Genomic DNA, 23,942 nt, shown 5'->3' on the forward strand with positions numbered 1-23,942 from the left:
CTTATAAAATAATTTGATAATAATATAAATTATTATCAAATTATAAAATAATTTATAAATTATAATTTTATTATAAATAATTATAAAATAATTTTATAATTTATAAATTTATTATAAAATAATATTATTATTGAGAGGAGGATTGAGAAGGAAATTACATTGAGAACATGATTGAGAGGAGAGAAAAGATGAGAGGTCCACATCAGCTTTTTGGCTAGGTGGATGAAATAGAATGAGGTGGCATTCGGGAGTGAGGTGACATTCGGGGGTCTGTTTTAAATATATATAATAGATAATAGATATTTATGAGTGATTAGATGGTTTTTTTACATTGAATTTAATGACTAATAATATAAATTATTAACATTGGTAAATGAGTAATGATATTATAAAATAATTTATAAATTTATTAAAAAAATAACTTATAAAATAATTTGATAATAATATAAATTATAAATTATTATCAAATTATAAAATAATTTATAAATTATAAATTTATTATAAATAATTTTATAATTTTTAAAATAACTTATAAAATAATTTGATAATAATATATAAAATAATTTGATAATAATATAAATTATTATCAAATTATAAAATAATTTATAAATTATAATTTTATTATAAATAATTGTAAAATAATTTTATAATTTATAAATTTATTATAAAATAATATTATTATTGAGAGGAGGATTGAAGGAGATTAGACATTGAGAACATGATTGAGAGGGGAGAAAGGATGAGAGGTCCACATCAGCTTTTTGGCTGATGTGAGAAATATTTGTATAGGTGGATGAAATAAAATGAGGTGGCATTCGGGAGTGAGGTGACATTCGGGGGTCTGTTTTAAATATATATAATAAATAATGAATTCTTAAATTCCATTTTTGTATACGAGCATATGCTATATAATGTTCAATATCAATTCGAATACAATACTTAGTAATATAGGATGACCCAACTAGTTATACCATCAACAACTTTAACCATATTTTATCTAAATAACTATAAAATAAATTATTTATTTTCTACTCATAAATTGCTCAAATAAAATATATAAAATAAAATGTGAGAATTTAAAGATAATAATTTAGCAACTCAAATTATCAATAAAACTTATCTTCAAATATATAATGTTAATTAATATTGTATATATAAGATCAAAGTTACTTAAATAACATTCATAATGAAAATTTGAATATTAAATTATATCCAACAAAAATAGAATGATAGTTTAAAATAATTAGATTAGTACAAAGATATTGAGAAGAAGAAAATTATTATTGTAATATAACATTCAAGAGAATTCCTATCATTCATATCGTAGAGAATAATACGGGTAACCTGTTACGAAATTAACTAAATAAAAACAAAATATAGAACAAAATAGATGAAGAAAAAAAATAAAGAATATAATCATTATATTCAATCTTATTGAGTGTACTTTACAATGTCATGTTAGTCTTATCTATAAGACACAAAACTCTACAAGACATAAATTTTGTAACTTATAAGTACATAAGTACATGAATGACTACATTAACATAAGGAAAGTCACTAGCAATTAGTATAGCCTACAAACAAATAATAAATCATCCCCTAATAAATGTCATAGATATTAAGAAATGTAGAAGGGCAAAGGGAATGGACATCCACTAATATAAATATTCAAAACAAAATGTAAATAATTTGGTTGAATTTGTATACAAGTGTTTTAATTATTTTAGTTGATGTTTTGTTTTTTTATCATTCATTTTTTTTTAATTTTATTAAATTTAATTAAGGGAAGAATTAAAATCACATGACTAATATTAATTTAATTCATTTGTCAAGCTTTTAAGCATGATTTGATTGTGAGTAAAAAAGCATGATTTTGTTTTATTTTTTATTTTTTTTATAAAAAAATAAGATATTTTTAAAAAACAGGACCCAAAAAAGGACCCAAGTGTTCTTGTTTCCACCTACCAGTTTTAACTCCATATTGCTTCTTCATTTTCCTTATCAATTTTTGTAAGTGTGTTTGATTTCACAACAACTAAAATTAATTTTACATAAATTGATTTTAATTAAAAGAAATAAAAAACTTTAAAATTCATTAAACACTTATAAAATTATTTTAATTTATCTTCCCCAATAGCATTAACGAGGATATGTCAGATCCAAAAACAATAGAATTCGTCAAAGCAAATACCCGTCATTTTACTACTTGACCAATCAATTGTAGTTAACTCTTTCCTTATTTTTAGAATAAGAACTAAATGAAAAATAAATAAACATAACTAATGTAACCACTGTCTACAGTGGGTGCATCACTTTTATTTATGCAAGAGAGAGAGTCCCAAAACTAATACTTAACTCTTTCACATTATATCCAAGTATTATATCACTGTGACAACATAAAAATTTCTCTACATATACTTCAATGAAACAATTGATTGCTGCAGAGAAAGTTAACAAATAGTGAATGCTACTATGAAAATGCACTCTGCCACATAGAAAGGCTTTTAGTGCCTTAATTAGAGGGACATAGTGTCATTAATATTTGGTATACATGTGTCTGGACAAGAACCATATGTGCTATAGTTTCTACTTATGTGACTTCTATGTGGCTAAGAAATTGCAGCTAGAGAAGATTTCATAGGGATTATGGGTATGTAGAAGTTTCTTGTAATGGGTTGCTATATCTCATATACTCTTTATTTATATTCTTTTTATCTTTGTCATTAAGAAAACTATATCCTTAAATGAATTCATGGATATAAACCATGGATAAGTAAAATGATAGAAGTCTATGAAGGGCTAAACATTATTGAATCCTTCAAAAACCATTATTAGCAAACATATATACTTATAAAAGACCCAAAAATAAAAAACTATGCAACTTTGATAACAATTCAATATCACTTTATGGTTCAAAATTTCATATCAGTCAATATATATTATTATCACTAAAAAAAAGTTACATTTAGATGCTACAAGTCTTGAACTGAACATTATCAATAGCCAATTTATCACTTGGATAAGCACATTCGAATTTATCCTTCTGTGGCAACAAAGCACATGGTTGAGGTGTCACATCACTACTTGTAACACCAGAAACATCAGTGCAATTCCATGGAAGTTTCTTCTTATTTGCAGCCATTTCAATATTCGTATTAGAAATGCAAATTCCAGTATAAGGGTCATTACTAATGCCTTCAAGTTTACCAGCAAATGTCACATTCTTAGCAACAATATCACTGTAATTAATATTAGTAACATTAGGCAATGCTTTTGGATCAAAACCTTCATCAGCATGCTGACCATATGCACCTGTCATCCAAAACACATATTTCATAGTATTCAAGTTCATTCCTTTGACAAAAATGTCTCTCACAAATCCTCCTCTGCCTACTGCAGATTTGATTCTAACAGCTGATTCTGTTGAGATTGCTGTAATGTCTTCAGCTCTAACATCTTGAATTCCACCAGACATTTCACTTCCTAATGCAATTGTAGCACTGTCAGGGGATATACATGTTAGTCTTCTAATGATTACGTGTTGTGTTGGCATTCCAACTTTAATACCATACTCATCCCAACCACTTTTAATTGCAATACAATCATCACCAGAAACTATGAAATTGTCTTCAATCTTAACATTTGAGCATGAATCTGTTAACAAAGAAACAAAAAAAGTGGTTAGTAATTTAGTATGTGTATTTGATAATTTTTATTACTTAATACTGAATATATACATAATTATTTCACCGGTTAAGCTGGTGAAATTATTATGCTATAATGGATGAATAGATACATTACCTGGGTCAATTCCATCTGTGTTTGGGGAAGTAACTGGTGCAAGAATGGTAAGACCTTGTATAATTATGTTACTGAAAATAAAAAAATTAATTAGAAGAATGAAAGAATGCATTATTATGCATAAAGACTAATAATGGACTAAGGTTGAGCAAATTAAAAATAGTGTGTATTTTTCAAACCTGCTGTAAATTGGATGGACAAACCAAGATGGAGAATTGATCAAAGTGAGATTTGAGATTTGAATTTGATCAGAATACATGATTTCAATCATGTATGGTCTGGTGAGCTTCATTTTATCTTTTTTAAACTTGCTCCACCAATAAGATCCTTGTCCATCAATAGTCCCATTGTTACCTAATAATCAAGTTACAATATGTTAAATTCAAAAAAAAAAAAAAAAGTACTTTGTCATTTGTAATATAAACATAGGAATCTTTAATAATAGCATATAGATATTTCTTAATCAAATGATTACCAGTAATTATAACATCAGTGAGATGAGTTCCAAAAATGAGACTGCTAAACCTTCCACCAGGTGCATCTCTTCCTCTTCCATAAGATGGTAGAACTGGAAGTTGAGGCCATTCTGATTCATCCTGTATCATATAAATGATCCTTTAGTATATTATTAATTATTAAAACTTATCAAATATTAAAAATTTCAGTGCAAAAAAGGACTGAAACAAAAAAATGCTAAATAATACCTGAGATCCAAGAATGACAGCACCCTTTTGGAGAAAAAGAGTGAAATGACTTGTGAGATTGAAACTACCAGTAAGCCATTTTCCAGGTGGAACAATAAGTTGTGCACCACCATCATTTGCATATTGGCTAAGTTTGTTTATTGCATCATTAAATGCCTTTGTGTTAGAGGTTTTTCCATCACCAACAGCACCAAAATCTGTCAAAACTGCACTGTGTTTTCTACAATTGATAGCAAGATAATCTAAGTTTTCTATTTTAGAACTCACTAGTCTACTTTCTGCTATTGATCCCAATATCAGAACTAAAGAGATCAACCCAATAACCTGCACAAAAAATAACAATAGAGCGATGTTATTCGTCGAGAAAGAAAATAAACATCAACTTATATATTGCCTCTGATCAAAAAAAGAGGAAATAATAATATTGTATGTGTAAAGTTATTTTACACTGAAATTCAATCAAAACTTGTCAACCCATTAAACAATTATGTAATTTCATTTTTTGATATTTTATTTGATGGGTTAGCAAATTACGATTACACGTCAGAGGAAAAAATAACTTTATATTAACGACATGACATCATAGAAATCATTGTGAATGTGACAAAGAACATGTAAATAAACATTACACAAACAAAATTTTGGTTATAAAAATGATCAAAAGAGAAGGGTAAAAATAAGTGCAAACAACTAAGAACAAAGAAAATTACATAGGAATTTCCAAATCTTGGACTCATCATCGTGTTCTGTTTTTCTACTTTCAGTGTGTTGTGGAGAAGAGATGGGCATATAGTAGATATATATAGAGGATTATGACTGCTAATATGCATATTAAAATTGTGATTAATGGTTATTATTTTATGAATGTGATTCTTAATTTTTCTGAGTTAAATTTGATTGATTGACAAAAATAAATAAATTTAAGATTATTTAAAAAATAATAATGATAAGAAAGGGAAAAAAGTTATGGTCGATTGATAATTGTCCCACCAGTACCCCTCTCGATTTGAACTCAATATATTCAAAATAAATAATTGAAAGGACTTTTAAGTATATTAATAATTATTTAGATATCCATATGAAAAGATGAGAAAAGATTTAAAAATTAAATGTTAAGATTCTTAGTAAATTACGAAAGAAGAAAAAAAATTAAGATCAATTAAATATTATTGAAATTTTTCTAGTTTAAGTGGGTTAAATGGTGGTAAAAGGAAAACAAAATCAATATTTGAAAATATGTATGAAAATATATTTTACATGATCTTTTCTTTTTTGGAATATGGAGGGCCTAACCTAAAGAAAGAAAACTACATAAAAACTACATGTTTTTATATTTACGACATAAAAGAATGGTTGTCAAATCAAAAATTTCCAACGTTCAAAGAATATATCTTCTGCCGAAATATATATGAACATATTTATTATTATTTCTATTATTATATTATCGTTGTTATTATTATTCATCAAAATAATTATTTTTACAAGAAATTAATACTATATCGGCCTTTCCCCTTACTATACAGTAGTACTCGTACTTTATAGAGTTGCTATACCATAAAGAGTCAAAAATAAGTCTAAGAAAACAAGAGTTAAACTATTTTGACAAGTAAATATTTAAAAAAATTACTAAGAGTAAATTATTCAGTCCCCAATCAAGGTGGATTTTGGTTTTATAATTTGATAACTTTTTTAAATTAAAACTAGATTTAATTTTGGATTTTCAACTTTTAATTTCAAATTCTGAAATTTAATTATGAGTTTGATTTCAATTTTTTATTTTATTTGAATTAAATTACTCTCTTTATATTGTCTTATTTTTAATTATCTAAATATAAAAATATACTAACATATACAAATAATTAATAAATATTATTAAAATTATAATTATTTTAAATAATTTAAATCTTATAAACTGATAATTTATTTAATTATAATATTTTTATTAATAATGGTTGAAAGTAGTAATTGTGTAAATGATTAATGCACTGGTGATCAGTTATCTAAAATAGTTGTAAAAGTCAAAAAATATGGTCGGACATTTGAAGAGGGTGGTTCAAGTGTGATTGTAGACGGAGTGGTGGTCGAGTGCGGCAGCAATGGTTGAAGATAATGATAGTAATTGGAGATGGTGATGATTGTGGTGGTCGAGTGGTGGTGGACAATGATTAGAAAAGATAGTCCGTGGTTATAGTAGTGCTTACTAGTAGATATATGTAAATTTTAAAATAAAAATAATAAATGTTATTTATTTGTTTTGAGTCGGAGAAAAAAAAATTGTTTTAAAATTAAGTGAAAATATCAAATCAATTTCATTATACCATAAAACTAACAAGCACCGTGAACATGCCAAAAAGCCAATAAATTATGTTATATTTGATGAAATTACTGTCTTTTAGGTATGCTCCTTTTGTCTCACTAATAAAGATAATATTCTTGCGCTGCACGAATTTGTTTCAATTATGTATTAATAATAAGAGTTCTTCATCAAATAAATTATATTTATTTTAATGAAATGACAAATGTCATATATATCCAAAAAACTTATATAATAAAATACTCTAAATTTTAAATAAATTTTAAAGAAATATATTAAATATTTTTAGCATTTTGAGTAAATACTCTTTCACTAAAAAATTTCAATTTTTTTTACAATAATATGCATTTAACATTTTTTATAGTTTATATTTATAAAAAAAGAGGATATGTTAAATAGATAAATGAAATATTGTAACCGATCAATAAAATTTATTTTACAAAGAATCATAATCATTAAAAAAAATTATGTTGATGTAATTTATAAATAGCAAAAAAAAAAAACAAATTAAAACTTCAATATATCACTCATAATATTATTTTAAAATGGCAACTGAAGTTACAAAAATTAGTTTGCTATGTCAAATGACGTATTACAAACTAAATAAAAACATTTATTAAAAAAAATTAAATAACATCTTCATATATAATATACTATAAATTAGTTAGGGGTTTAAGAATTTGAATATGGTCAGAATTCATATATGAACTTTGTTATGCACACAATATTAGCATTGTCATCTTTAAAAATATATTTGTATTTATGTAATATTTTTAGCTAAACAAAATAAAAACAAAAATTTAAGAGGACAAGAACCTAACTCAGAAAGAAAAAAAAGCATAAAAGAATAAATTAAGCCAACTTCGAAACCCTTAAATAGCATTGTACAACTGAATTTTCCTTTTCATGTACATATTCTTTTAATTTTACCTTCAAAAACACTTAAGTAAAAGATTCTTTACTATAAAATCATTTTATTAATATTTAATAGTTGTCTTAATCTCCTTTTCATCAATATATTTCTCAACTTTTGTTTCTATAATATCTTTATCTTTTAAAAAAGTTTACAATATCTTCAAATTATAAACAATCCTAAAATATATAAAATCCTCCTTGACAATAGAGTTTGGATACGCTGTTAACTACAGTATCTCTTGGAGGTAATTTTTTTTTTCCATATAAAAAATGATTTGATGATGTTTAATATTATTTTCTTCTTACATTAGCTACATATCCCTACATTCGGTGGACCTTTTACGGAGCGGCCAGAGGCCACGACATCTTATTAAAATAATAGTGATAATTACAAAAATATCCCTCAAATCTTTGTGGTTTTGAGAAACTAACTTTTTCAATTTTTCCTATCGGTCTCCCTTTCTTTAAATAATAAAGATAGATTATTAAAATAATAATAATAATAATAATAATAATTACAAAAATATTCCTCAAACCTTTATAGTTTTGAGAAGCTAACGTTACCCTTTTCAATTTATCCTCTCCGTATCCCTCCCTCTCTCTCCCTTTTATCCTATCAGTTCTATGTTCATATTGCTATATTGCTCTTTGCAGCTTCGTCTCTTCACTGACTCTCCCTATCAAAGTAGTTTTTTGGTAAGTAATCAACTGAAATTTATTGTTATTCTAAATCTCACATTTAAAATTTATTTTCAAAATATTGGCATATATTTTAAAACAACCATGAAACAAAAGTTAACCAATTAAAAAAACTTCAATACACAAGACAAAGAAAATACAATTAACTTTATTATGTATATAATTCATATTTGAAACAAAAGCTCCCCGCACGTAACTTCATTATTGTTGTTGTATATTATTTTTCTTTTATAATATAAGTTGTTTGTCTTTAATTTGAGTTTGACATATTTGTATAATTTTTTTATATCATGTTTGATTCTTATTTATTTTATAGCATAATTTATTATTAACGTTATGTAATTTATGTAGTAAACTCTACTAAATGAAAACATATTTAGTTGTTTACTAAATGTGTAATTGAAAAATATCCCCTAAATAGAGACAAGCGTCCAAGACGATTTCAGGCATCTTGGTTCAAAATGTTCCCTTCATGGCTAGAGTACTCTCCGACTAATTGTCAATGCCGGAAAGAGTTGTCCTATTCTTAAACAAATTGGAGAAAGTCATTGTTTGTTTCACAATAATGCAATGAAAGCATGTCAAGACTTGTGCAATCAATCTATGTACACCATAAACGGCTTTAATGTGCAGAGTGTCGATCTCATCAGCAAAAATAGACTTAGCCTCAAAAGCTCTATTGATTCAATTCGTTGACTCACATTTCAAGCTTGTGCTTTTCGTGGCCACGACGAATCACTAGGATCAAAAAATAGAGGTAACTTTCTTGAAATGATCAAACTCTTAGCATCATACAATGATGAACTTGTAAAAGTAGTGCTAGAGAATGCTCCATATAACTCAAAGCATACCTCTCCTAAAATTCAAAAGGAAATTTTGCATATCATGTCTAGTAAAGTGAAAAGCTATATTCGAGAGAGATTGGGGATTCTAAATTTTGCATAATTGTTGATGAATCACGTGATGAATCTCTAAGGGGGCAAATGGCTATTATTTTGAGGTTTGTGGATAAAAATGGATTGATACAAGAACGTTTTTTTGGTCTTGTGCATGTTAAAGACACTATGACGATCACTCTTAAAAAAGCCATTTGTGATGTTCTTTCTCGGTATGGTCTTGATATTTTAAATATTCGTGGACAAGGGTACGATGGTGCTAGTAATATGAGAGGGAGTTGAATAGATTACAAGCATTATTTCTCAAAGATTGTCCTTATGCTTGTTATATACATTATTTTGCACATAGATTACAACTTGTTTTGGTTATTGCTTATAGAGAAGTTTTTCCTATTCATGATTTCTTTTCACACTTAACTTTTATTATCAATGTTGTGTGTTTCTCTAGTAAACGACATGATGAATTGCAAAGTGTCATATTATAGGAGATTTCAACTTTGTTAGAGATTGGTGAACTTGAAAGTGGTAGTGGACAAAATCAGATTTGCAATTTGAAACGAGTCGGCGATACTCATTGGAGCTAACATTTTTCTTCTGTTTGTAGTATGATAAATTTGTATAATCCAACTTGTGCAGTTCTTCAAGATATTAGAAGAAATCGAACAAATTATTCTACATGTAGTAATGCTAATGCTGTTCATAAGCTTATGAAATCATTTGAGTTTATATTGATTTTGCACACGATGAAAGAGATTATAGGAATTACATATCATCTTTGTCAAGCTTTACAACATAAATCTCAAGATATACTTAATGCAATGTAATTAGTCAACAATACAAAAATATTAATTCAAAAGTTGAGAGATGGTGATTGGGATGATTTATTGAAAAATGTGATATTATTTTGTGAGCAGCATGATATTGATTCCCCCGATTGTAATGCTATTTATATAGTGGGTCAACAATATAGAGTGAATCTCTTTTGTGTTACAATTGATCAACAATTGCAAGAATTGAATCATAGATTTTGTGCGTAAACAATGGAGCTTTTGAGTCTAAGCAATAGTTTGGTTCCTAAAGATATTTACAAAGCATTTGATATGGATAATATATGTACTCTTGTAAATAAATTTTATCCTGTGGATTTTAATTATCAAGATAAAATTAATTTGAGATTTCAATTGAAACACTTTTTTCTTGATGTTGTTAGTCATCCAGATTTAAATAACTTGTCAACTATGTCTGAATTATATGAAGCTCTAAAAAAAACAGGAAAGGCGGATACATATTATTTGATTGATCGATTAATTCGTCTTATTTTAATTCTTCTGGTTTCTACAGCTACTACAGAAAGATCATTTTCAGCAATGAAGATTATCAAGATAAGACTGCGTAGCAAGATGGAGGATGAATTTCTTGCTGACAATATGATGTTTTATATTGAAAAAGAAATAGCTGAAACCTTTAGTTCTAATTCAATTATCGATGATTTCAAGGCTTTAGGAGAACGAATGACAAAACTTTAATTCAATGTAAATGTCTCTTTTCATATAATATATTTGTATTGTGTATTGATGTTATGTTGAATCTTTGATAAAACTATATAACTTTTATGAATTTCAATTATAATCTTTTATGTTATCTAAGCTAGATCCGACCACCTCTTTAATTGCAATTTTAGAGGTTTTAGGAGATGAAGACTACGTAAAGAAGTATTTTATCGATATATTTTGGTCTGCTAATTTGAAGCTGTGGCTACGTTACAGGACTGCAGTAAATACTTTCATCTGTCTGTATGGAAACTCTTTGCCAAGGCAAATTCTTGGACCCGCCTGAGATTATATATAAGCTATTTTATAAGTTATTTATATAATAAAAGATAAAATTAAATTAAATTATTTTTATATAAATTATAAACTATTTTTATAAACTATTTTGGTAAACTTATAAAAGTAAATAGAAAATAATTTATAAATAAATTGTAAGTTCTAGATTACTCATTCTAAAAAGAAAAGAAAAATTGAATATTCTAGATTACTGAAATTGCATAAACAATACTGTAGAATGTTCCATACCTGAAAGGATGTAAACTTAAAAGGGATGGAGGGATGTTGAAAGGGATGGGGTGGGTGAAGTTTTAATTAAATATTCATAACAAAATATAAGTAATTTGGTTGAATTAGTATACAACTATTTTAATTATTTTGAGTTGATGTTTTGTTTTTTTATCATTCATTTTTTTTAATTGTATTTAATTTAATTAAGGGAACGATTAAAATCACATGACTAATATTAATCTAATTCATTTGTCAAACTTTCAAACAGATTGTGAGTAAAAAGAATGCATGGTTTTATTCCTTTTAGAAAATAAGTTAGTTTTTAAAAAGAAGAATCCAAATAAAGACCCAATTCTCCTTGTTTTCACGTTCCACTTTTGACTCAAAATCGTTTTTTCATTTCCCAAATCAATTTTTGTATGTATTTAGTTTTAAAGCGACTAAAATTAATTTTTAATAAATTAATTTTAATTAAAAAATAAAAAAAAATTAAAATTTATCGAACACTTACAAAATTAATAGTTTAGATTTGAGCCGAAATCTTTGTGTAAATTAATTATAATAAATTTATCATTCTTTTAAGATAAATAAAAAATAAATAAACTTAACTAATGTAACCACTGTCCTAAAATGAATTCATAGAATATATACCATGGATAAGCAAAATGACAATTAACATCCTTGTAAAAGAAACAAAAGTAAAAAATCCCAACCTTTGATAACAATTTTTTATCCTTATAAAAAAACATAAATGTCCATCACTATAAAATAAAATAAAATTACATTTAGAAGAGGTTACTACTTTTGAAGTTACAGGTCTTGAATTGAACATTATCAATAGCCAATTTATCACTTGGATAAGCACATTCAAATTTACCTTTCTGTGGCAACAAAGCACAAGGTTGAGGTGTCACATCACTACTTGTAACACCAGAAACATCAGTGCAATTCCATGGAAGTTTCTTCTTCTTTGCAGCCATTTCAATATTCGTATTAGAAATGCAAATTCCAGTATAAGGGTCATTACTAATTCCTTCAAGTTGAGCAGCATATGTCACTTTCTTAGCAATAATATTACTGTAATTAATATTAGTAACATTAGGCAATGCTTTTGGATCAAAACCTTCATCAGCGTGTGAACTATATGAACCTGTCATCCAAAACACATATTTCATAGTGTTCAAGTTCATTCCTTTGACAAAAATGTCTCTCACAAATCCTCCTCTGCCTACTGCTGATTTGATTCTAACAGCTGATTCTGTTGAGATTGCTGTAATGTCTTCAGCTCTAACATCTTGAATTCCACCAGACATTTCACTTCCTAATGCAATTGTAGCACTGTCAGGGGATATACATGTTAGTCTTCTAATGATTACGTGTTGTGTTGGCATTCCAACTTTTATACCATACTCATCCCAACCACTTTTTATTGCAATACAATCATCACCAGAAACTATGAAATTGTCTTCAATCTTAACATTTGAACATGAATCTGTTAACCAAAAAACAAAACAAAAAAGTGGTTAGTAATTTAGTCCTTGTATTTGATAGTTTTAATTACTTAATAATGGATATATACATAATAATTTCACTGGCTTTTTTAAACTGGTGATATTATTATGCATATAATGGATGAATAAATACATTACCTGGGTTAATTCCATCTGTGTTTGGAGAAGTAACTGGTGCAAGAATGGTAAGACCTTGTACAATTATGTTACTGAAAATAAAAAAATTAATTAGAAGAATAAAATAATGTATTATTATGCATAAGGAATAATAATAATGGACTAAGGTTGAGAAAATTGAAAATGGTGTATTTTTATCAAACCTGCTGTAAATTGGATGAACAAACCAAGATGGAGAATTGATCAAAGTGAGATTTGAGATTTGGATTTGATCAGAGTACATGATTTCAATCATGTATGGTCTGGTGAGCTTCATTTGCTTCTTTTTAAACTTGCCCCACCAATAAGATCCTTGTCCATCAATAGTCCCATTGTTACCTAATAATCAAATTACAATATGTCAAATTCCAAAAAAAAAATTTACTTTGTCATTTTTAATATAAACATAACAATCTTTAATAATAGCCTATAGATGTTAATTAATTAAATGATTACCAGTAATTATAACATCAGTGAGATGAGTTCCAAAAATGAGACTGCTAAACCTTCCACCAGGTGCATCTCTTCCTCTTCCATAAGATGGTAGAACTGGAAGTTGAGGCCATTCTGATTCATCCTGTATCATATAAATGATCCTTTAGTATAACCAGTAAGCCATTTTCCAGGTGGAACAATAAGTTGTGCACCACCATCATTTGCATATTGGCTAAGTTTGCTTATTGCAGCATTAAATGCCTTTGTGTTAGAGGTTTTTCCATCACCAACAGCACCAAAATCTGTTAGAACTGCACTGTGTTTTCTGCAATTAATAGCAGGGTAATCAAAGCTCTCTATTTTAGAACTCACTACTCTGCTTTCTGCTACTGACCCTAATATCAGAACTATAGAGATCACACTAATAACCTGCACAAAAATTAATAATAGAGCAATATTATTTGTTGTGAAAAGAAAATGAACACAAACTTATATATTATCAGGCATAAAAAAATTAAGAAATAATAATATTGTCTGCGCAAAATTATTTTACACTGACATTCAATCCAAATTTATTAACCTATCAAACAATTATGTTATTTCATTTTTCAATTTTTTATTTGATGGACTAGCAGATTATTATTAGACCTCAGATGAAAAAATAACTATAATGACAAACATATCAACATAGAAACCATTGTGAGTGTGACAAAAAACATGTAAATGAACATTACACAAACAAAATTTTGGTTATAAAACTGATCAAAACAAAGGGGTGAATATAAGTGTAGACATCTAAGAACAATGAAAATTACATAGGAATTTCCAAATCTTGGACTCAGCATCGTGTTCCTTTTAATTTGTTGTGGAGAAGAGATGGGTATACAGTAGATATATATAGAGGGAATTATGACTGCTAATATGCATATTAAAATGATTAACAATTATGAGTGATTAACGGTTATTATTTAGTCAAAGTTTATTATTTTATGGATGTGATTTTGAGTTGAGTTAAATTTGATTCATTGATTAAAATAAAAAAGTTTAAAATTATTTTTTTTTAAATGAGAAAGGAAAAAAATTTATGGTCAATTTATAAATGTCCTCCCATAGATTTGAATTTAATATCTTGAACATAAATATTTCAAAGGACTTTTAAGTATCTTAATAATTATTTAGATGTCATATGGAAAGATGAGAAAATATTTAAATATTAAATGTAAAGATTTTTAATAAATTGGGAAAGAAGAAAAAAAATTAAGACTAATTAAGAATGTTTGAAATTTTTCACATGTGTGTTTAATGGTGGTCAAAAAAAAAATCATCATTCAAAAATATATATATGAAAATATATTTACATAATTTTTTTTTTAAGGAGGGCCTAACCTAAAGAAAGAAAACTACATGATTTTATGAATTTTGCAAACTTACTTTATATAATAAATTGACTATTGTCAATCATTCATTGAATTGTTGTTATTGTATATATATGCATGACCAATCAATTATTATTCTATTCATTTTACCAACTTCTAATTTTAAAAGCGTTAAATTCTATTTTATATTGGAAATTCAAAACATAAAAAAGTGCTTTGCCATTTTTAATATAAACATAACAATCTTTAATAATAGTCTATAGATATTACTTAATTAAATGATTACCAGTAATTATAACATCAGTGAGATGAGTTCCAAAAATGAGACTGCTAAACCTTTCATTAGGTGCATATTTTCCTCCTCCATAAGATGGTAGAATTGGAAGTTTAGGCCATTCTGATTCAACCTATATCATAAAGTGTATTATTAATTATTTAAATGTATAAATGCTACAAAATTAAAGCTTATCAAATATTAAAAATTTCAGTGCAAAAAAGGACTGAAACAAAAAAATGCTAAATAATACCTGAGATCCAAGAATGACAGCACCCTTTTGGAGAAAAAGAGTGAAATGACTTGTGAGATTGAAACTACCAGTAAGCCATTTTCCAGGTGGAACAATAAGTTGTGCACCACCATCATTTGCATATTGGCTAAGTTTGTTTATTGCATCATTAAATGCCTTTGTGTTAGAGGTTTTTCCATCACCAACAGCACCAAAATCTGTCAAAACTGCACTGTGTTTTCTGCAATTGATAGCAGGATAATCAAAGTTCTCTATTTTAGAATTCACTACTCTGCTTTCTGCTATTGATCCTAATACTAGAACTAAAGAGATCACACTCATAACCTGCACAAAAATTAATAATAGAGCGGTGTTATTTGTCGCAAAAGAAAATGAGCACAAACTTAAATATTGTCACACATCAAACCGTTATAAAAAGAGAAAATTTTGTAAATGACTAGGAACATGTAAACAACTAAGAACATGTAAATGAATGTTACACAAACAAAATTTTGGTTATAAAATGATCAAAACAAAGAGGTAAAAATAAGTGTAAACAACTAAGAACAAAGAAGATTACATAGGAATTTCCAAATCTTGGACTCGGCATCGTGTTATGATGATACATTGCAATGTTTTTCGACTTTCAATTTGTTGTGGAAAAGAGAAGGGCATATATATATATATAAGATTATGAATGTTAATATGCATAATATGCATATTAAAGTCACTATTTGGTGTTTGCTAATGTCGATAAATTAGCTTATTATTAAATTAGTTTATAAGTTTGTTGGATTAAATGAGATGTGTTTGAAGAACAAATTTTTTTTTATCGATTTATAATTTATTTTAAGACTATTTCAAATAGCATTTTAGTTTATTATTTTTTATATTTTCTTCTATTTATAATTTTTTTTCTTTATTATTTTGTTTCAGTAATACAAAATAACAAGAGCACTCACCGACCACTTTCTCACTCACATGTTCATCTAACTTCCTTTACTTATATCTTCACCTCATAAAAATAGAAGTAGAGACTCAATTTCTTTAATTTATTGTTAAAATAATTTTAGAAAATGAACTTTCATATTATTCATGTTATAAGAAATATACCAAACACAAATTGATCAAGGTATATCTTGTCATATTTATTATTATTTCATCATCTTTTAATTTTTTATATCAAATTGTAAACAGTAAATGAATTGCATTGTTTTTACTATTACTATTTATACTTGTGAAGTTTGCTAAATTTTTAGAAAATTTTTCAAATTTATGTTTTTATCGCAATAAAAAAGATAAATGATGTACCCAAAAAAATAAATTGCATGATTTTAGTTTTTTTTTTTTCCAAAGCTTTGTATGTCTTTTGTTTCTACCACAAAATTTAGAAATGAGATAAATATAATTATGTTATTTCATATTGTAACAAGTTAAATTTATCAAATATTTTAATTTCAATTAATTAGTTTTTCAGCTATAATTCATCAGTTATCGCCTAATTTTTCAGCTATTAGACAACTTTTCAGCTATCAACTAACTTAAAACATAATTTTATCACGCGGAGCTAAAATCTTGATTAATAGTTATGATTTGGTCAACGGTTATTATTTTACAAATTTGATTCTTAGTTTTCCGAGTTAAATTTGATTCGTTGACAACAAAAAAATCAATTTAGAATTATTTTAAAAAAAGAAGAAAAAAAATTATAATCAATTTATAATTATTTGAACTCAATATTTTGAAAATAAATATTTCAAAGGACTTTTAAGTATCATAATAATTATTTAAATGCCCATATGAAAATATTTAAAAATTAAATGTCAAGATTTTTAGTAAATTACGAAAAAAGAAAAAATAATTAAAATTAATTAAGAATGTTTGAAAATTTTCATGTTTTAAGAGTCTGTTAAATGGTGGTCAAAGGAAAACAAAATCAACATTTAATAATATATATATATATATATATATATATATATATGAAAATATATTTTACATCAATTTTTTTTTTTTTGGAATAAGAAGGGCCTAACCTAAATAAAGAAAAATACATAAAAACTACATGTTTTTATATTTAAGGCATAAAATAATGGTTTTCAAATAAAAAAAAAAAAATCAACATTCAAAGATATATAAACATATTTTTTCCCATAAAATATATAAACATATTTATTATTAAAATTTAATTTATATATAATGTCAATATAAAAAAAATTTATGTTATTAATAAATTACCATTGTTAAATAATTAATTATATTTAATATTTATTATAATTATTTATAAAGTCAATATTAAAGTTAGTTGAATATGTAAAAAAATTACATTAATAATATATGAAAATTAAACTATTATTAGTATTATTACTATATTATCATTGTTACTATTATTTATCAAAATACATTTTTTAAGGAAATTAATACTGTAATGGGTCTTCCCCCTTACTTTTTTTTAACTAAAGCCTTCGTACTCGTACCAAAAAGACTCAAAATTAAGTCCAAGAAAAAAGAGTCAAACTGTTTTGACAGGTCATTGTTAAAAAAAAAATTAAAAAATATCTAATCTTAAATATAAAATAATTAAAGTTAAATCACAAAACTTAATATACTCAATCTAAAATTTTAAATTAAATATATTTATTTTTATTGATATAAATGTATTTTGGAAAGAAATATTTAAAACGAAAAAATTTGATATAAAATTTAAACTTTTTAAAATAAATTTGTGTTTTTAAAAAATTTAAAATTTCTTTTGAAATTCAAATTGAATTTAATCGGATAAGAATTATTATTTTTTGTGTTTGTATAAAATAAAAGTATAAATATAAAGTGTAGGATAATTTTTTTTTCATAAAGTTGTCTAAATTATACTTTTTTTTACGTCTTCGATTATCTTTGATTTGACTATTCCTATAAATAAAAAATAACTTTAATGTGATTGTTTTATTTTGTAGATGTTTTTGAAATAATTTTTATATTTAAATATTTTTAATTTTAATTTTTATATTATAAAAAAAATTAGTAATATTTATAAATAATATATTGAGAAATAAAATAATAGATTAAAATAATACTTATGTTTAAGAACAATTTTTTCTTATGTATCGATTTGTTTTGTGAGATATTTTCATATCATCCACAACTTTTTACTTATATGTTTTAAATGATCGTAAATGACCGGTGCAATACACAGTTTAATATTTACTGTTAAATTTTTTTTATTGTTAAAAAATATTATTTAAAAACATATTTATTATGTTAAAATCAAATATTAATAAATTAGTAAATTAATAAATAAAAAACATATTGATTATGTTAAAATCAAATATGAGTTGCAACACTTGATTTGAATAAACTTGTGACTTCTATGATTTATTTTGATATTTCTACACTTTTTGTTGAAAAATTAAAACTCAAAATTAAAATAAATTAGATTGAACTTGATTTGATTTGAAATAAAATTATTAAAAAATAAAATCAATTTAATATAATTTCAATTTACAAACCAATTTGTCAAAAATAAATAAAGACAAGATAAGTTTAATCTGATTTAATTAGCAACCAATCTATCAAATCAAATATGTAACTAACAAATAGGGGTGGAAATAGGTCAGGTCAGGCCAGACCAGGTTTTGAAAGGCCTGAGTCTCTGGTCTACGATTTATTTTTTAGGCCTAAGATTGGCATACGGCCTATCATAGGCTTTTTTTTCGGCATGGTCTGACCTTTCTAAAAGTCTGGTCTGGCCTCGAAGCCTATTTAAAAACCTATTTAAAATAATTTTTTAAAAATATGAAACAAACATCATTTAAACTCTAAAAAATAATTTTTTGTGTCAAATAATAGATTTTTTTTTTCTTAAACAAACACACTCATTATTACCTTTTAAACAAATATGGAAGACTACTGAGTTATTCTAATTGAACAACTACCAAATATAAAATGACTACCAAATATAGAATGCTTCCGAATATGAAACAACTACTGAATATGAAATACTTACTGAGTAATTGCTTAATTGATAGAATTTAAAATAGAAAATAATATTATTAATATAATAATAATAATAAATAATAAAATATATATAGGTCGGTATGTCAAACTTAATAGTTTTTTTTTAAGTTGTTTGATCTATTTAAATAAATAGACTTTAAAAATGACATAAGTCTAACCTTTTTATTAAATAGGTCAGATCAGACTAGACCATAAGTAAGTCAGACCATTGGCCCGTGAGTGACGACCTAACCTATTATTACCATCCCTCCTAACAAATGATTCATATCTCATGATTTAAGAAGTTTTAGTTAAATATAAATCAATCAAGAGATCTCTAGTTCAAGCTATAACCGAAAAAATCATTTATTTGACGGAACTCTAACTATTGTGTTTGTGGTGCATTTATATCAATTTTAATACAAAATTATTGCATTTAATTAAAGATTAAAATCAATGTTCGGTTTGATTTGTAATACTCCTTTAAAAAAATTGTCCCGATCCAAGTATTTGTAATTTTAATTATTTTAATTCTCAGTTTATTCAAATCATATAGTGATAAATATTGATATTAGAAAGTTACAACAAATTAATAAATTTTATGTAAAATATAACATTTTATATACTAAAAAAATATTACAGAATAATAATGATTATGTTTAAAACAAATAAAATAGTAAAATAAATAGACTAAATTAAATCAATAAATACTGTTGATTGAAAAAAAAAATAATAGATTAATTGCAATATTTTATAATAATAAAAAATTAATAAATATTAAAATTTATTTCAATTTTAAAAATCAATATATAAAATCCAAAATTTAATTGGAACTTTAAAAAAAAATATCTAAAGATATCCAATCAAGTTTAATTTTACACTATTTTTAATTTTTTAAAATTTATATTTTAATCGATTTAGATTTAAACACTACAAATTCGTTATGAGGAGGTTAAAAAAAAATATCCAATGTATTTATTGTTTTGACTAAATATCCAATCCAATGCATTAATAATTCTACCAAAAAAAAATCAATTACATAAATAGAAACATCTGATATTTTCCATATTAGCCACATAGTACGTCATCAATTAATAATTATAAAAAAAAAATCCGAACCGTCCCCATACCCATTCGCAAATCGCAAAAAATATGCCCGATCACTCGGGTAGGGCGAGCCCCACGGAAACCATTAGGTGGGTCCCACTTTGAACCAAATTGGGGCCACGTGCCCGTTCGACCCAAACAAAAGCAAAAAAAGTCAGATTTTTTAAATTTTTCTAGAACGTCCTTTTATCATTCAAGCCACACGTGTCCCAACACTATTCGAGAATGACACCGTTGTTGTTTGTTTTCCTCTCTCATGTTATCGGTTACTTCTTCTTCTATCTCATTTTTCTTTTCTCTCTCTCTTTCTCTCTCTCTCTCTCTCTCTCTCTTTCTCAGTTTTCACTTTCTTTTTCTACCCAACTACGTTTTCTCTAGATCCAACTACTTTCGTTACCAGCAATCACTTCTTTCGTTTATTTTGCTTTCAATCTTAGGTCATTAAACCACCACTCTCATAGGTTTTGCTCCCCCTTTCTCTCTCTATGCCATTCCCTCAGGTTTGATTTTATTTTTCCCTTCTTTTTTTTTTCCTTCTTCATTAATATGTGATGGATTTTTTTATTTTCGTGATTTGTTTTTGTGTTTCCTTTGATTGAATTTTGGATTTGGTTTTAATTCTGTATTGGAGTGATTGATTTTGGGAAATTCATAGTTTTTATATTTTTGGTCGATTAGATCTTGTGATTTTTGTATATTGGAGTGCATGGATTTTACTCGAATTGAGTTTATTGAATTTTTTACGAAAAATTCGGTGGATCTGGTTAGGGTTATGATATTTTTTGTTCATTTTAGGGTTTCTTTTGTTGCAATTAGGATTTGACGGATGGATTATGTTCTTTTGTGTATATTGTAAAAACATGAAATCAATCTCACTAAATATAATTAGATCAAGTTTGGTGTGTATTCTGTCCAGGCAATGATAATTCATCGTGTTTATACATTATAGAAGTAATTGAAGGGCTTGGTTTTCAAGTGATCGTCGTTCACTTTTTGCCCTTGTTGTTCGTTCCAGGATGGTTAATTTTTTAATTAATCCGTCAATACTTAGAAGTTAGTGCTAATGTACTATGATACTGTCTCAGATGTAATGTATGTTTTGGTTAAATCAGTGTTGATGTGATGTGGGCATCACTCTCTGTTTCTCATGTTGATCAATTATTAATTTGATTTATGAAGTTTTAACAATGATTAATTTCCAGGTTTATATGGCCTTTTCCCCTGTATTTCTCATTCAATAAAGGAAGAGTGTCTGCTTGTTTTTGAATAATTTATGTAGCCTAATACAAAATGTATAATGTGTCTTTTTGCCTTACACTTTCCGCTTATGAGGCATTGACACAGACATGACAATGACTAGTAGATACTGTAATAATTGAAGAAAACTGAAGTGATTGAATGTAATCACTTGTATCGGTGTCATAACGGTGTTAGACATGAAACTTGTTGGACACTGGACAAGCCTTCATTCCAAGGTGTTGGTGCTACATGGCTTTCCTCTCTGCCTTTACTTTTAATTCCTCAACCTTTCCTTAAAAAGTTACGTTGCACACTTGTTTTGAGAATTTGATGTATTGTTTTTGCATGTTATCAACATCATCCAGTCATGCTAGTGCCCATTATTTGTCACAATTTCTGTGTAACATTTGTAATCCTCAGTATCGTCTATTCTCCTGACTGTCTTTATATATATGGATACTTAAATATCATGAGTTGGATACTATAATGGAAGTTTGTGCATTTACATGATATCTACTTGTAAATGAATCATGCCTTTTTATGTTTGTGAGCACTTTCAGTTTTTGACGACTTTGCTGTATTTTTCCTTAAACTGCAGTTGGGAAGGGTGTACTGGAGTCGGAGTGTGATTTCTCGGTGCAGATTTATTAACAATACTGTAGACCTGTTGGCCTTTTCGGGATGGGCAAGTTCAAGGGTTGCGGGAAGTTAAGAAGAATGGGGCCAAGCGACGGATCTAAGAGTGCTTATGAATTTTCTTTGATGTTGTCTCCTGTCGTTTCTTTTTGGGACTGCATTGTTCGTAAAATGAGGTACTCCTACAGACCTGAGTGGGTGTAGTAGTCGGAACTTTTTCGTTAGTACTAGTCTTTATACTTCAACTAATTAGAATTCATTAGCTTAATAATAGTTTAGGGAAAAAAGGAAGAAAAAAAATTATAGATAAATGTATACAACTCTAAAGAAGATCTCTTGAAGAATAGGGGTTCAAAACAATCATTTTTAAGTATTTATGTCAGTAGTAAGTTCTATGGATAACATGGCGTGTAATAAAGGGCAACATGTGAGAAAAGCAAAGAAGAAACAGGTGAAAGATGAGTTGGATCGTCTGAAACAAGCTGAAAAGAAAAAGAGACGCTTGGAAAAAGCTCTAGCTACTTCTGCTGCCATCATATCTGAACTGGAAAAAAAGAAACAGAAAAAGAAAGAAGAACAACAACGACTTGATGAAGAGGGTGCTGCAATTGCGGAAGCTGTCGCTCTGCATGTTCTACTCGATGAAGACTCAGATGATTCATATAAGGTTGAGTGTAAGACCTGGGATTATAATCATAATCTTGATTTCTTCATGGATGGTAAAAGAGCTTGTTTTCCGAATCTAGATGGTGGCACATGGTCCGTCACTGCTGAAAATGGCAAGTGGTCTATCTCGTCCGGGCCTTACAAAAACAACATGCACGGACCGCTTTACGAAGAAGCAGAGTGGGATCCTACAAGATTCTCCGTTGATCTTATAGCAGCACAAGCAGTTAGATCACTCCATATTGCAGAGAATGCAGATGATGACAGGATTATCTTCTAACGGAATGCTTAATTGTCAGATTAATCATGGTGTCTTTGCTGGTGACTTCAGTCTTTTGTTATTTCATTGGAGGTCTGTCATCTGTATATAACAATATGATATTATATACCGTGATTCGGGAGTGATGTGCTTGTCAAACTCATTCTGCTTCAGCTGTGATTGAACATGTTGTGGTGGTGTCACTGTTTTGTTGTGATTTTCGTTACTTGTATGTGGGGCTGCTAATTTTCTATGTGGAGTGACTTTCATACTTCTGAGTATTGTAGAGATCTATACTTTTTTGAGCTGATTATTAATGGCAATAATATAATTGCAGACCTCGTGGTTGTTATACTTGCACTGTTGAATCGTGTATTCCATCTTATATATTGGTGGTTTAACGATCTTGTGATGATGTTAGTATTTAAACAGTTTTGGAACTTTTTTGTCATTTACTAACGTAGTTTGTCATTTCTTGGTAACTATAGCAGTACAAAAGTATGGATGGATAACACATACAATTTCAATTATAAACATGGTGCCTTTGAATGGCTTGACAAGCACCAATGCTAACGAGTAGGAATCCTTCTTTTATATAATCTTAACCCAATGGGAACCCTTCTTATATATGAAATGAACAAAACTAAAAAGAAAAGGAAGATCGATAACGAAAAG

General features: G+C 26.9%; 3 protein-coding genes and 3 pseudogenes across 3 annotated transcripts; 3 read left to right on the plus strand and 3 right to left on the minus strand.

Moving 5' to 3' along the window:
* Positions 1–2,904: 2,904 nt before the first annotated feature.
* LOC101498841 (probable polygalacturonase) lies at positions 2,905–5,245 on the minus strand. Its single transcript, XM_004496773.4, has 6 exons — positions 5,216–5,245; positions 4,506–4,829; positions 4,277–4,397; positions 3,981–4,155; positions 3,802–3,872; positions 2,905–3,654 (listed from the first exon to the last, which is right to left on the minus strand). The coding sequence occupies exons 1-6, from the start codon at positions 5,243–5,245 to the stop codon at positions 2,966–2,968; spliced, it is 1,410 nt and encodes a 469-aa protein (XP_004496830.1). The 3' UTR covers positions 2,905–2,965.
* Positions 5,246–6,614: 1,369 nt separating this feature from the next.
* Positions 6,615–9,749, plus strand: LOC101499160 (uncharacterized; annotated as a pseudogene).
* A 61-nt stretch (positions 9,750–9,810) lies between these two features.
* Positions 9,811–10,855, plus strand: LOC140919922 (uncharacterized; annotated as a pseudogene).
* Positions 10,856–12,124: 1,269 nt separating this feature from the next.
* LOC101499480 (probable polygalacturonase) lies at positions 12,125–14,363 on the minus strand (annotated as a pseudogene).
* A 767-nt stretch (positions 14,364–15,130) lies between these two features.
* On the minus strand, positions 15,131–15,980 carry LOC113786134 (probable polygalacturonase). The gene is made up of 3 exons (XM_027333175.1): positions 15,951–15,980; positions 15,392–15,715; positions 15,131–15,271 (listed from the first exon to the last, which is right to left on the minus strand). The coding sequence occupies exons 1-3, from the start codon at positions 15,978–15,980 to the stop codon at positions 15,131–15,133; spliced, it is 495 nt and encodes a 164-aa protein (XP_027188976.1).
* A 4,766-nt stretch (positions 15,981–20,746) lies between these two features.
* Positions 20,747–23,621, plus strand: LOC101512822 (uncharacterized). The gene is made up of 2 exons (XM_012714729.3): positions 20,747–20,967; positions 22,305–23,621. Exon 2 carries the CDS (start codon positions 22,719–22,721, stop codon positions 23,286–23,288), a length of 570 nt encoding a protein of 189 aa, XP_012570183.1. The 5' UTR covers positions 20,747–20,967; positions 22,305–22,718; the 3' UTR covers positions 23,289–23,621.
* The last annotated feature ends 321 nt before the right edge of the window (positions 23,622–23,942 follow it).

The sequence above is a fragment of the Cicer arietinum genome, chromosome 4 (assembly GCF_000331145.2).
Source record: "Cicer arietinum cultivar CDC Frontier isolate Library 1 chromosome 4, Cicar.CDCFrontier_v2.0, whole genome shotgun sequence".
In the NCBI taxonomy this organism is placed as follows: Eukaryota; Viridiplantae; Streptophyta; class Magnoliopsida; order Fabales; family Fabaceae; genus Cicer; species Cicer arietinum.